Source organism: Colletotrichum siamense, assembly GCF_013390195.1.
Source record: "Colletotrichum siamense strain Cg363 chromosome Unknown KSG_Cg363_contig03, whole genome shotgun sequence".
Taxonomy (NCBI): domain Eukaryota; kingdom Fungi; phylum Ascomycota; class Sordariomycetes; order Glomerellales; family Glomerellaceae; genus Colletotrichum; species Colletotrichum siamense.
The window spans coordinates 2,666,785-2,681,211 of NW_023501016.1; the positions used below are offsets into that span (position 1 = coordinate 2,666,785).

General features: G+C 53.2%; 4 protein-coding genes across 4 annotated transcripts; all 4 read left to right on the plus strand.

Annotated features, from left to right (window-relative positions):
* Positions 1 to 158: 158 nt before the first annotated feature.
* Positions 159 to 2,972, plus strand: rsp1 (DnaJ-related protein rsp1; the record flags this gene model as incomplete). The annotated part of the gene is made up of 3 exons (XM_036636553.1): positions 159 to 255; positions 313 to 1,329; positions 1,378 to 2,972. The coding sequence occupies 3 exons, from the start codon at positions 159 to 161 to the stop codon at positions 2,970 to 2,972; spliced, it is 2,709 nt and encodes a 902-aa protein (XP_036498653.1).
* Positions 2,973 to 4,481: 1,509 nt separating this feature from the next.
* On the plus strand, positions 4,482 to 5,182 carry CGCS363_v004705 (uncharacterized protein; the record flags this gene model as incomplete). The annotated part of the gene is made up of 4 exons (XM_036636554.1): positions 4,482 to 4,571; positions 4,646 to 4,835; positions 4,883 to 5,011; positions 5,067 to 5,182. The coding sequence occupies 4 exons, from the start codon at positions 4,482 to 4,484 to the stop codon at positions 5,180 to 5,182; spliced, it is 525 nt and encodes a 174-aa protein (XP_036497405.1).
* A 1,377-nt stretch (positions 5,183 to 6,559) lies between these two features.
* Positions 6,560 to 9,810, plus strand: NMA111 (Pro-apoptotic serine protease NMA111; the record flags this gene model as incomplete). The annotated part of the gene is made up of 4 exons (XM_036636555.1): positions 6,560 to 6,912; positions 6,979 to 7,175; positions 7,236 to 9,533; positions 9,584 to 9,810. The coding sequence occupies 4 exons, from the start codon at positions 6,560 to 6,562 to the stop codon at positions 9,808 to 9,810; spliced, it is 3,075 nt and encodes a 1,024-aa protein (XP_036497411.1).
* Positions 9,811 to 12,734: 2,924 nt separating this feature from the next.
* CGCS363_v004707 (uncharacterized protein) lies at positions 12,735 to 14,075 on the plus strand (the record flags this gene model as incomplete). The annotated part of the gene is made up of 3 exons (XM_036636556.1): positions 12,735 to 12,864; positions 12,914 to 13,337; positions 13,394 to 14,075. 3 exons carry the CDS (start codon positions 12,735 to 12,737, stop codon positions 14,073 to 14,075), a joined length of 1,236 nt encoding a protein of 411 aa, XP_036497409.1.
* Positions 14,076 to 14,427: the final 352 nt, after the last annotated feature.

Genomic DNA, 14,427 nt, shown 5'->3' on the forward strand with positions numbered 1-14,427 from the left:
CCAACTTTGGGCGACTAGGAAATTTCAACAAAACTCGCTCCTCAGCACGACGTTCACATCGTTTCCATACACGACGACCGACCTTGGGATGCATCTTGCGCAAAATCACGCAGCCTTCACACCTTGCTAGCAGTTGACAACCTCTATCCACCGCCAGGATGGGAGGAGTTGACATGAGCCGCGACTACTACGCGGACCTGGAGCTTCCAGCGAACTCCGACGTGAACGAGATCAAGAAACAGTTCCGGAAACTTGGTACGGCGACGTCTTCCCCGTCCGTGCCTCCTCGTCCGGCATACTGACTTCTGCTAGCTCTCAAGTATCACCCCGATCGAAACCCGGGTAGAGAAGCCGAAGTCAACTCCAAGTTTCAGATGATTCAGTCGGCCCACGAGGTCCTGACCGATCCCGACTCGAGAGCCAAGTACGATGCTGGAAGAACACGATCGAGATACCCAACTGCTTCTGGAGTGAGGGGCAATCCATGGCAGAACGCCGGCTCCAACTTCCCGCCTCCGCCTCGTCGCAATGCCACCTCAACGGCTCGTAACCCGCCGTCGTCGGGAGCGAATAGGTACCGCAACTTTGCCTCGGGTGCGGCTCCCACGGCCAAGGCCCAGCAGCAGAGTGATCCAGAGGCGAAACGGAATGCCTGGCATGCCTTCGAGAACATGAGGGGCAAAGCGAGCCAGTCTCAACCAAAGCCCAAGAACGAACCCCCGGAGCCCCCTAAGCGACCTGTGCCACGAACACCCTCCCAAAAGCAGCGAGCAGAGGCCGCCTTTGGAGCACGCAAGGGAGGTTATGTGCCTCACTCGCCTGTTCCTGGTGACGAGCCTCCGGTCAACGCCTCCAATTACTCCACGACCAACCGTCACTCCAACATCTTCGCCGACAATGCCCGCAGACAAGGTGTCCCAGACCCTCTTGCCCAATTCCGTGAGGGCTACGCAGACAGTCGGCAGAGCACACCTTACTCCTCGCACGGAGGAGAGAAGACAAACCCGTTCGATGGGGTGCCTATTGGACGAGCCAAGAGCACTCGTGAAACTCCTCGGCAGCCCGAGGAAGGGTTCGGGCCTAACCTATCACCTGGAAGCGCTCGTCAACGTGCACAGAGTGTTCCGCGCCAGGCCAGAACTGAGCCTTCAAGTCCTCGAACGTCCTCGACGCCACAAGACGACCGACCGAACACCGCGACCGCTACGGCAGCTAACTCACCCAAGGACCCCTTCAGATCCAGAGCTAGCGCGAGATACACGCCGCCGAATGCGAACCCTGGCTTTGCTCAAGATGGCGGTCACCCCAAGCCAGCAACGGCTACTGATGGTGAGTTTATGACTGTTGGTTTCACGGAGCTCAGCTAATATAGTCCAGAACATGGAAACACCAAGTCTGCAGGAAAGCAACAGGCATCTTCAATGTACGGCACTTCTCATTATTCAACTTCTTCTTTCGCTTCATATGTCAAGCCGAACTTTACATACGGCAAGCAGCCTTCGCCCGTGATTTGGGAGGAGCCGACGAAACAGCATCAGAGCCAGAAAAGCGAAACGTCGTCCTCTGCGTCCTCTTCTCCCAGTGGAGATAGCTTGAGAAGTCACTCCCTTACACCGTTTGAGCGCAAGCAGGGCGAGCTTCTGAGTAGGCTGGTTAAGAGACAAGCTCCGGAACTAACCCCGCTTGGACGCGAGAAGCGCCAGATCACCACTTCAAAACAGAATCTCAGTCCAGTGCATCAAGCTGACAGAAGTGACTCTACTAGCTTCAACTTCTCCATCGACGATGATACCTTCACTCGTACCGAACCCGAGCAACCTTCAATCAGCCGGCGAAGCACAGACGATATTAACACCAGGTTTGTCAACAACGATGGATCTGAGGCCTACCAATTCAGTGCCGGAAGCCCTGTTCATGATGCCAAGGGCCGTTCTCAGTCTGGAAGCCGCGTAGGTCGTCGATCACCGATTAAGCGTCCGACCTTGCGACACCAGAAGGACTTTGCGGGTCAGCCTACAGGATCGCCCTCGTCCGAAGGTAAATTTGATGCTCAGGACTGGACCCAGCAGATTGGCGCCCAAAACTTTGCCCCGTCCGTGTCTACCTCCCCGACACGCACCACTCGATCCAACTCCCGCAAGGCAAAGGTGAAGCCCACGGCTGGTAGCGCCGGCTTGGTGAACGATGAATATGACAGTGATGAGGATGGTGATTGGCGAGGCCGCAAGACTACTGCAGAGCCAGTCGGCGCGAAGAGCCCGAACGCCATGGATATTGATCCCCCACAGGCCGGAGGCGCCCCGAATGCTGCTCAGTCAAACGGCGCGAGGAACATCCCAGTTGAGCCTTCTCGCCCGGAATGGAGGCCCGGTAACGTCAATGGAGTGACGGAAACCGCACCCAAGTCTACAGTGCGGAAGCCTGACTTCAACCCCAACGCCGCAGGCTCTGAGGACAGTGAAGAGTTTAGGGCCAGCTTTGCAGATCTCAAGAACGTGGCGCCGTTTGCGCAAACTGCTTCCGGACTTGGTTCCTTGGGTGACCTCAAGATGAACCTTCCCTTCGAAAGCCAGCCATCTAGCAGCATTCCTATCGAGAAAGAAAAGAAGCCGGCACTTGAATTTCCGGTGGTGCCCGTGGCACCGCGCCCTCCTCCCACCTTTGCGGTCGGTCTGAAGCCAACGGGCGGGGCTTGGCAAAAGTACATCCAAGACTTTCAAAGCTATGTTCTCAGATGGGAAATCTTCAACGCTCAGGTTATCGAGCATTTCAACGCCCGCAAGACAAACATTGCCGATCTTCGAGCCCGCAAGGGCTACGACTTCATAGCCTCTCGTGGCGACGAAGAGCTGATGGAGTACCTCGACTGGATGCAACAGGACAAGGAGGTGCGGAGAAAATGGGCTTTGGCATGCGAGGACCACGAAGCACGCATCCGAGAGTTCATGCTATATAAGAGCAAGATGAAATGAAGAATGACATGGAGAAGCCATGTCTTGAGAGGAGTGGACTGTATCCTTGTTCTCTGCCTAGGAAATGGGCTTTTTTCGACTTTGACGACAGCTTGGACTGATGGGAAACGACACGAAACGATACCCGGCATTTGGGAGGATATTATTCACGCTTCGACTTGTCTCTCACTTCTTGCGACTGAAAAGTCCGCATTGCACATACGTTCGGTCGCCGACGTGCGGCGACAATTCATTACGACATAGACGGGGGGTGTGTTGCCTGTGTACACTTCATATTTGCTTTACATCTCGCAGTCTCCTTTCTTCGCACTCGGTCCTGGGTCCCTCAATTTGATGGAGAACGGTTACGCTACCCTGGAAACTCAGATATGGCGATGATACGCCGAGCCTTGGTTGTTCTCTGCCTCGGCTAGCTTGGAATGGGTTGTGTAATACTTACTAAAAACTTGGTCGTCTTCGAAGGATGTTGGAGGCAGGATTGGTACTCGCGGGCAGCCAGATAGGAAGGAGACAAACATAGAAATTAATGCCATAGAATCAGCCCTACCTTTGCTTCTCATGTTATTTCCAGGCCGCGGCGATCTTGGCGCGTTCCCTACTCCTGGATGGACGGACGTGTCTGGCAGCAGAGCTCTGCTTACTGGGCCCGCTGCTTTCACAGGTCAGAGCCACGGAATGATCTTGCTGTAATTCTTATCTCCTAGTGATAGCGTCCAAGCATGGCAATCCTTTCAAATCCCCGGGCTCCTTCCTCATGCCCTGTCTGTCGTTCTATGAAGCTGACTCCTGACAAGATGCCAATAAGTCAGTCGTTTACTTCTTAAACCTGTCTATTAGAGACTAGAAGTTTCCCGTTCAGTCTTGGTGTTTCTTGCCTTTATCTAACACCCTCTTGACTAGGTTGCTAGAGTGCTCTTTGATGTGAAGGGGACAACTACCTCGAGTTAGGCTACAGAACCACTTCGAAAGAAAGTAAGTCACACGGCCAACCATCTCACCCAAGCAAGTGTTGCCAAAGACAGTCTCTGTGATCCAAGGAGCCTGCGTGTATCATGCCCCTTGCCTGGCAGAGGCAGGTATCAACTTTGATTAGCAGATTATTCGCGTGTAGGAGTATATTGGCCATGAAACCAGTAGCAGTTGTCCTCTACCCTTTCAACTCAGTTCTCGCCTTAAAGGCACCCAAAGTATTGCTGTCTGTCTAGATGTCTGCGTCTTTCTCTCTCGGGGAAGCTACAGTCTCAAGCCCTTCTCGCCTTGTGAACTTCTTGTCACCACGATGTCAGTCAACAACATGCACAGCGAGAGCAGCCTTGGACCATGAGACCCGCCTCCTTCCCTCTAGAAACCTGAAGCAAGCTGCTTTCGTTACTCCTCTTCTATTTAAATCTCTGCCTTCCCCCACGTCTTCTCCAAACTCTTCTCCTCGCAACATCATCATCACTCACCTTTCTCACACAACCTATCCCACCAACACTCTAGCTATCCAGGAAATAACTATAACCTACCATGGCTGACTCAAAGAACGCCAACACTGCCACTGCCGACGGTGGTGAGGGTTCCGGCGCTCGAGCTGGCGCCTGGACTGAGGCTGAGAGAGTAAGTTGGGCCTCTGTTCCTATGTCTCCGTCTCCGTTTTCATGTCTGAATCAAATACTGACAGTCGTCTTCAGAGCCAGCTCCTCTTGCGCGTCCTCGCTAGTGTGCTCCCTGAGGGAAAGGGCGTCGATTGGAAGAACGTCAACATGCCCGGCCGCACGCAGAAGGCCTTGCAACACCAGTGGACCACCGTTCTGGCTCAGATCCGGGACCTCAACATTGGCGGTGACGGCACCGTCACTACCCCGGCCAAGCCCCGTGCGGGTGGGTTTTCTCAGTCCTTCAAAAGTCCTATTGCTCACAGTCTACAGCTCGCAAGAAGACGCCCAAGAAAGCTGCCGGTGCTGCCGATGGCGAGGGCGGCGATGAGGCTAACGAGGGCGACGAGGATGGCACCCCCGTCAAGACCCCTAAGAAGCGCGGCGCTGCTAGCGCTGGTGGTAAGTCTACATCTACCTTTCATGTCAAATTCAAGCAAGCTGACTTGGCAAGCAGAGGGTTCGGCCAAGAAGCGTCGCGCCCCCAAGAAAAGCACCCGCAAGGTCGAGGATGAGGCCGAGGAGGAGGACGGCAAGGCCAAGGCCGAGGAGAACGTCGAGGAGGAGCAGTAGCCGAACATCGTCCTTTCCGGATAGGGTGCCTACGAATGGCCGGAAAGTAGGAAGCCACTGAAGCGTATCAATATGCGATCTTTGGGTTGGAAGGACCTTTTGGTGATGACTGGTCTACATGGTCCTTTTTGAATGAGCTTCATGATGCGGGAAGCGCTATCTTGCGGATGTGGAACCCAGGCCTAGGTTAGACACACTTCGTCAAAGGTTGCGCCCACGAAATCAGAAGAGGAATGAGCACACAAAACGATTGCTGACTTCGTATCTGTGAAAATGTTGATCGCCGGGGTGGGCGTTGATGGAGGCGAGAGAGGTCGCCCAGCCGTGGATGGGACTTGCGTTTGACGAATCAAATGGGCCGAGGCGGTCTCCAGATCAAGGTGTACCCCAGCTGGTCATTCGTGCAAGTAGAATGTGAGACCTGCATATTCATCGAGTCTGGATAGCTGCCCCTGATGGTGTGCAGTTGGAGAGCATGATCCATCACCGTCCCATGTTAGCTGCGGCCAGGCACACACCCGTCGACGTCCTTCTGTCAAGATTGTTAGGCGGGACATTGCCGCAGTGGCAGGCCGGCTTAGCGAAGGCTACAGGCGTGGGGAGGGGCGCTAGTGTCACATTACATCAGCAGCCGGGGCAGGGGGCAGCCAACCCACCCGGGACATGCACCCTCTGCACCCATATAAGCGGGCTCTTATGCATCTAGCCTGGTGATCTGGATTTGGGTGGTGGCCACATCCTGTTTGCTTTCCCGTTTTCTCGCATCCCGAAATTTTTCGACGGCCGACAAGACTGTGTTGGCCTGCTTTTTTTTTTTAATTGTCTCTGGATCAAGGGGATATCACATTGCATCAAAGATTGAGCCTCAGTGGATTGAGACTGTCTCCCTTCCGAGCCAGGAGTTCAATTTCCAAACGCTTCCAGTCACTCGCTGAAGGTCTCCCCCCCTCCAACGGGAACAGGAACTCGCCAGCAGCCTGTGAAAGGCTTGCCTGCCGCCGCCATCCTTCTCAACACTGGATGCGCTCCGTCTTCGTCCGCAGAGGGACTGTGACTTCCTTGAATCTTGCATCCACAACCACCGCAACCACCCCGGTCACACCTTGGACAACCTCCTCCACCCTCGCATTCAACCAGCTGCTCAGACGCCAGCACCACCAGCTCCCGCTCGCCAAACACGGCTGCTCCCGCACTACTCTGGCCCTTCTTCCCAAAACCATCTGCTATAAGACAACGCGACGAACCGTTCTTAGCCAGTTCCACCGTCCCTTCTCTACCACCTCGTCCGCTGCCGGCGCCGTCGCACCTGACCCTCCGTCGACCGCGCAGCAAAACCAACCCTCCAATCCATCAACACCTACCTACCCGATCGCAGAAATGAACGGCACCAACGCGTCTCCGCGCTCCAAGCGCAAGGCGCCCACAAGCCCCGAGGGTCTGCGACCGCACAAGCAGCATCGCGCCGTCAATGGCAAGCTGTCTGCTGGCGACAACACTCCCGAGATCGAGCTTGAACACTCGGCTTTCGTTGAAGAGGACTCTGGCATGGAGGACAGCACCATGATGGGAAGCATGTTCCCCATCTCCCAAGAGCCCGAGGTATGGCAGAAGACCATTGAGAACGTCGTGAGCAACGTCGTCTCTATTCGCTTCTGCCAGACCTGCTCTTTCGACACAGACCCGGCGTTGACCAGCGAGGCGACTGGATTCGTGGTGGACGCACAGAAGGGGTAAGACTACGTCATGACACTACCCAAGATGGATTGAGGCGGTATGCTAATTCTATGGCCCAACAGATACATCCTGACAAATCGACACGTCGTCGGATCCGGTCCCTTTTGGGGATACGTCGTTTTCGACAACCACGAAGAAGTCGATGCGTACCCAGTCTACCGTGACCCCGTCCACGATTTCGGTATCCTGCGATTCGATCCCAAGGCCGTCAAGTACATGAAATTGAACGCGCTGCAGTTGCGACCGGATCTTGCAAAGGGTAGGCAGACACCTTGATGGGCGACGCATTTTTAAAGTGGAGGCACTGACGTATTTTTAGTGGGTGTCGAGATCAGAGTCGTTGGTAACGATGCTGGAGAGAAGCTCAGTATCTTGTCTGGATTCATCAGTCGGTTGGATCGCAACGCGCCCGAGTACGGCGATGGCTACAGCGATTTCAACACGTGCTACTACCAGGCCAACGCCGCCGCGAGTGGTGGCAGTTCCGGCAGTCCGGTGGTCAACATTGATGGTTTTGCCGTTGCGCTGCAAGCTGGTGGACGTTCCGATGGCGCCTCAACAGATTACTTCCTACCCCTGGACCGCCCATTAAGAGCCCTGCAGTGTGTCCAGCAAGGCAAGCCCGTCACGAGAGGTGACATCCAATGCCAATTCCTTCTCAAGCCTTTTGACGAGTGCAGACGTCTCGGTCTTACCGCCGAATGGGAGGCTGCTGCTCGCAAGGCCTTCCCCAAGGAGAACAACATGCTTGTTGCAGAAATTGTGCTTCCAAAGGGCCAGTCCGACAGCAAGATCGAGGAGGGCGACATTCTCATCAAGGTGAACGGAGAGATGGTCACGCAGTTCATTCGTTTGGATGATCTTCTCGACTCCAACGTTGGCAAGTCTATTCGCCTCCAAATCCAACGAGGTGGAGAGGACATTGAGGTTGATATTGACGTCGGCGACCTGCACAAGATCACCCCTGATCGATTTGTTTCCGTTGCTGGCGCCAGCTTCCACAGCTTGTCCTACCAACAAGCTCGTCTCTACGGTGTTGCATGCCAAGGAGTCTTCGTTTGCGAAGCCACTGGATCTTTCAGGTTTGACAGCGCTGACAACGGCTGGTTGATTCAAAGTGTGGACCATAAGAAGACCCCTGACTTGGAGAGCTTCATCGAAGTCATGAAGACCATCCCAGACAAGTCCAGAGTTGTTGTCACATACAAGCATCTGCGTGATCTGCACACTCTCAACACGACAGTCATCTATGTCGATAGGCATTGGTCAGCCAAGATGAAGATGGCGGTCAGAAACGACGAGACAGGTCTGTGGGACTTCACTGACCTCGCCGACCCCCTTCCTCCCGTTCCGCCGGTTGCCCGCTCAGCGTCCTTCATCCAGCTCGAGAACGTGAAGCACCCTGCCATTGCTGACCTGGTACGAAGCTTCGTACACGTCAACTGCACCATGCCTGTCAAGCTTGACGGTTTCCCCAAGAACAGAAAATGGGGCATGGGTCTGGTCATCGACGCTGAGAAGGGTCTCGTCGTCATCTCCAGAGCCATTGTGCCTTACGATCTTTGCGACGTGACTATCACCATTGCTGACTCTATTATTGTCGAGGGCAGGGTGGTTTTCCTGCACCCGCTTCAAAACTACGCCATCGTCCAGTATGACCCCAAGCTGGTCGACGCCCCTGTTCAGAGCGCCAAGTTGAGCACCGAGAACATCTCGCAGGGAGCCTCGACCAACTTCATGGGATACAACAGAATCGGCAAGATTGTCCACGCGTCGACGACTGTCACCGAAGTCACGGCTGTGGCGATCCCGGCCAACTCCGGCGCGCCCAGATACCGTGCCGTCAACGTTGATGCCATTACTGTTGACACCAGCTTGAGCAACCAATGTGGTAGCGGTGTTCTCGTCGCGGACGACGGCACCGTTCAAGCCCTTTGGCTCACTTACCTGGGCGAGCGCTCGCCGTGCTCTAACCGCGACGAAGAGTACCACCTTGGACTGGCCACCCCCACTTTGCTATCTGTTGTTTCCCAGATTCAACAGGGTCTCGTCCCGAAGCTGAGAATGCTGTCGGTTGAATTCAGGGCCATTGGCATGGCTCAGGCCAGAGTCATGGGCGTCTCTGATGAGTGGATGACAAAGGTCACCGAAGCCAACAAGACACACCACCAACTATTCATGGTTAGCAAGCGGACTTTTGAGCGTGATCAACAGTCTGGTGCCCTGTTGGAAGGTGACATTTTGCTCACTCTCAACGGCAAGGTCATCACCAAGGTCTCTGAGCTCGATATCATGTATTCTCACGAGGTCTTGGACGCTGTCATTGTCCGTGACTGCCAAGAGCTTCACATCAAGGCTCACACCGTGGCTGCGGATGACGTTGAGACAGATCATGCTATTTCTTTCTGCGGAGCCATCCTGCACCGCCCTCACCATGCCGTTAGACAACAGATCAGCAAGTTGCACAGCGAGGTCTACGTCTCGGCTCGCACTCGAGGTTCGCCCTCGTACCAGTACGGCCTTGCGCCCACAAACTTCATCACCCACGTCAACGGAAAGTCTACGCCTAACATGGAATCTTTCCTTGCAACCGTCCAGAAGATTCCAGACAACACCTGTGAGTGTCCTATCAGTATGTATGTAAAGTCAAGACTAACACAGCAGCAGATTTCCGCTTGAAGGCCGTCACTTTTGACAGCGTGCCGTGGGTTATCACCATGAAGAAGAACGAGCACTACTTCCCGACCATGGAGTGGATCAAGGACCCTTCAGAGCCCTGCGGCTGGAAGAGAAAGACATACGAGGGAGATGAGGTATTTGAGGGCGAGGGTCCTGACGGGATCGTTGCCAACACCGAAGATGCAGAGATGGTCGAAGATCCCGCTCCTATCTGATATAACATTGGATGGGCCGAATAACTTTGGACAAATTACGACTTCGGAAAGACCCTCGTCAGGCTCAGCGGCGACTCTGCATGTTCTTTAGCTCTGCAACCACGATGCTGAGCACATTTAATGGTCCTTTTTATGTACGATTCGGAAGGGGGGCAAACAACATACCATGGGAAGATTCTGGACAGGGCAAGGCTGAGGGATTCAAGGGCATGGGCGCGCGCACGGCCGTGAGGACAGCATCTAGCTGGTGTCTTGTATGTACATAAGAGAAAGGGGAGTCGCCAGGTCACCTCTTGAAGGCGCGACTCCTGCGTCTGCATCTCCTTTTCTTGTTCTACTTTCTGTTCAATACCCGTTAGACTTCATTGAAAGTCTCATCTTTTCGCTTACATCTATCATACCTGTGCTCATCATCACTGACCAACATATTCCGGCGGGAACGATGGGCAAGGTACGTGTGCCCTAACAATGGGCTACGCGGTGTTATAATAGTAGTTTACAGCTACGCAACCGACTTCTCACAGATTCTTGTGTGCATAACTCCATTTTGTCGAGAATCGGAGTTCTTTCCTCAAATTTCAGTCCGCGTTGTTCTGCCACACTTCGCCACGCACGACATGTTTTAGGGCTGAAGTCAAACCGGAATTGAGCCTCAAATGAGATCTCGGCAATCCCGCTTAGCACTTCATAACGAAACAAATACCCCCACCCTAGACTGCCAGCCCATATTTCCATGATTTGGAGGTTAGGCATGTGCATGGCTGTTGCAGCTGCATCACAAAACAGTGTTTCCGGTTGTTCACGGAATTTAGACCTCAACGTTAGAGACTTCATCCTTGACCATGGCCCGTACGAGGAGGCTATTCGGAAAAATTCGTGTGCTTTGAACAAGTTTGATGCGTCAAAAGCCATAAGAGAACGCGCGTTTTGGGCCGCCACCAGCGCGAGAGATTCTGTGTCTCGTTTGCCGAAGAACGTGTACTTGTTGAAATTCTTTTTCTCCCAGAGTTGAAGTTTTTGCACCGTTCGCGGCAGCATTCTAAACAACGTTTTGATTGCCGAGATCCGGGCGATATCGTCTGCGAAATCAACTCCGCGTGATGGCTCATAAACTATCTCTTCGAGGTAGGGAAGACATCGGAATACATTCATCAGAGCGCCTGATGACAGGTTTCTCTGAAATCTGCAGTTAATCACGAATTTCTTCATCTCTCGAATTTCCGGGATCGTGGCTCAGTTGCCGACGTCAAAATCGAGCAGGTTTCCAAGTCTCCGCCGCTGAGAGCCAACATATCTCCGCTCTTGGGTGAAGTAAGCCTTATGAAAACTAGGGTCTGCCCACGAAAATTGTCCGCCAATCAACGGTCCAAAGCAGTGACTCGTATCACTTGGGGATGCGGCACTCAGCTCAAGCGTAAGATTCTGTTTGATATCCCACGTTGAGAGAATGTCGAGAAGCTGTAAAAGACGTATACTGAAGATTTTGCTGTTGGCTGCCGCTTCGGCGGCGGTGTCTTCCGTTTGACAAATAACGCAATTGTATGTCCACAACTCTACATGAAGCCAAATCGATTGTAGAAGACTTTTTCGCCTTCCAGTCATCATTCGGTCGAACCAACGTATGTCGGAAGATGACTTGAGTTTTACGTTGGTGAATATGATTTTCTCAAAGAACTCTCGCCATTGGACACAGACTGTGGATAGCTTGAGAGGTGATCCGCCATGACTGGCAGTCATCTCCTTCAGGATCATCAACCGGAGTTCCATGGGCAAGTCCATCAATCGGAACTGGTTCTTTTGAGATCCCAGCCCGCGGCGACTGGGGGCTATTCGTAGCTTACGACGTGACGCATCCCTCGTATTTGCAGATCTGCTTTTCTGGGGTACCGTTGCCTTTTTCGTGACTCTTTTGGCTGTCTCACGCGATGATCCAGAAGCATTGTTCGTCGTCGCCGATGCTTTCCTGGGACGGAGGTTCATGTTAGATTTTCTGTTCAAAACGGGAAGAGATGAGTGTGGCGGTTTGAAAGTACAGAACCGGGACGAATGGTAAAAGTGCAGAAAAGTCTGTCTCTTATAACTGGTCATATCTACCATTCAGGTGCGTCCCACAAAATGTTTGGCCAAAACATCATATTAGAGACGACTTGAAGTAACCTTGATTATCAGAAGACCCAAGAGGTAAAAAAAAAAAAAACCCCAAACAGGTAATCACGAGCTGGAGTAATCGATGAGTTCGCCGGGTAGGGGCAAGGGAGTCACACAGGACAATGCACCCGTTGGGGATGACGCCGGTCTATCAAGACACAGACTAGGTACTACTACCAAAACAACATTCATCCCGCCCAGTTTTGTGTCAAACTAGGTATGCATAATGGCTGGTCAGCCTCGGGTGTTAGTCGGTGCCGCCTCCGGCCTACGGCTTACAGCGGGACGCTTACCCAAAGAGGAATACAATGTGGTCGGAGCTGTGTAGTCCTATGTCCGGGACAATGCCGCCGATCCCATAAGACCTGCTCAAAGTCCCCAGCATCGTAATTGTCATGAAATACTTCCTTTGCATGTCCCGAATAACCTGAGACTGGGCAATGATAGTGCTCAGTGCCTTCGTTCAATTTTTACTAAACTTGTTCGGCGCGGCTACCATGTCCAATCAGTTCGCATTTGTCGTTGTCGGCGACTCTGGCAAGACTAGATCCGCCGACCGATCAGTCATTCGCAGTCGATGCATGCAGGGAAAGAACCGACAAGAAGGGTCTCGGAGATCTTTGCAGGCTGCGCGAAAGGCTTTGAAAACTACTAGCTCGTCGCAAACAGTCGAACATGAACGAGGCTCTCGGTACGTCCCATCCAACTCGTCTCGGTCTTCAACAGATAACCCTTCAAGAACGAGGAGAGCTAGGAAATATCGACAAGCCCCAACCATGGAAGATAGCTCAGAGGACGACCTGATCACCTTGAAAGACCCGACGCCTTCTCTGCCTCCCACCGACATATCCCTGGTGCGGTTCGCAGATGACTTGGAGAGGCCTTCCCAGGAGGTTCTCTTTAGACGTAAGCCACCCCAACGTGTCGAAAGGTATCCAGATCTCATTATCTTCAGTATTTTCCTCTGCCACACTAAAGGAGACTTTTTACCCCGTCGAACATATCGTCAATCTGCCCCGCTCCCCGAATTCAGAAGCGTTATCCTTCTCTTGGATTTTGCAGGATCAGATCTTTCTCCACAGCATCTTGTTCTGCTCCTCAGCGATTCAAGACCGTACAAAATACGCGCCTTCAGGAAAGCTCACGCAATTCCACTTGCGACGCACCATTTCTCTGCTCAACAAGTCCCTGTCCCAGAAGAACTCGCACGAGAACGAGGCCATCTTCCATGTCATCTTGACACTGGCAATGATCGCGAGCTTGTGGGGCGACTTTAACTCTGCCGCTGTACACTTGTCAGGGCTGCAACAGATCGTTCGTCTACGCGGGGGACTTGAATACCTTCATAGGTTTCCCAAGTTGCATTTCAAGCTTGATCGGTGAGTCTATAACGAACCGTAAGGGCACTAGAGGGCGAACCTCTGACACTGACCAGGCTTGCTCTCACGTGGGCCCTCGGGAGCGGAGGTATTCCGTCCTTCTTCACAGGCCCTGTATCGTGGAGTCCATACTTTGAAAGATCTCTCGAAACCCGCACAAACACTATCGAGGTAGGTCTGATCGAAGTGTTCGCCGATACCAGACTTGCCGTAGTCTTTCAAGACCTTAGACACCTGGTGTGTTTGGTCAACAACCACTTGGCAAACAACTCGCGGCTCGACGGCCTGCTGTTCCAAGACTGCTTGGGGTCCGTCCAGGCACGCCTCGTACACCTTCAAGGTGATCTTGAAGATGCCTCAGATGAGTGTCTTCGTCTAGGCATGCTCGCCTTCCTTTCAACGACGCTTCAGATTCCGGGCGGAAAGTTTCCGTACGCATACCTTGCTGCGAAGTTCCGCATGGCATGTAAGAACTTCATCATACGTACGCCGGTGCACGAGAAACTGCTGTTCTGGATGCTCATCGTGGGCTCCATATCCGTCTTTGAACCTGACGAGCCATGTTTACGGTCAATCTGGTTCACACTAGCATATCCAAAGTTATCATGGCATGAGGCTCGTTCCACTTTGCAGACCATCATGTGGATAGATAGTATGCACGGGACGATGGGCCAATTCGCTTTCTCGAAGGCACGGGAGCTGGGTAACGGAGCCACCGAGGCAATTCTGGAGCCTTGAGTGGCTGATATGTCGGAATAGTCTTCATAAAAGGGTTAGAACAGATATGAAATAGCATACAGCAGGGTAAGATGGTTGTGAAGCCACAGAGTAAGGGTTTCCTCCGACTTGCGGGGTGAAAGCTGCGGAAAGCAATTCATAGCTATGTCCCACCTGGTGGATCTCTCAACGCGATAGGGGACGGGCCCTTAATAGGTTAGGCCTGTGCCCGGGCGCTGCATACACAGCGCGGAGACGGCAATTACTTTTTCCGGTACCAGCCAGCGGTCCCCAACTTCCATTCACCTCTGAATCTGGGGGCGGGCCCTTGTCACCTAATCAATCCACTGTTGCAGTTGCTCACCTTAACTTC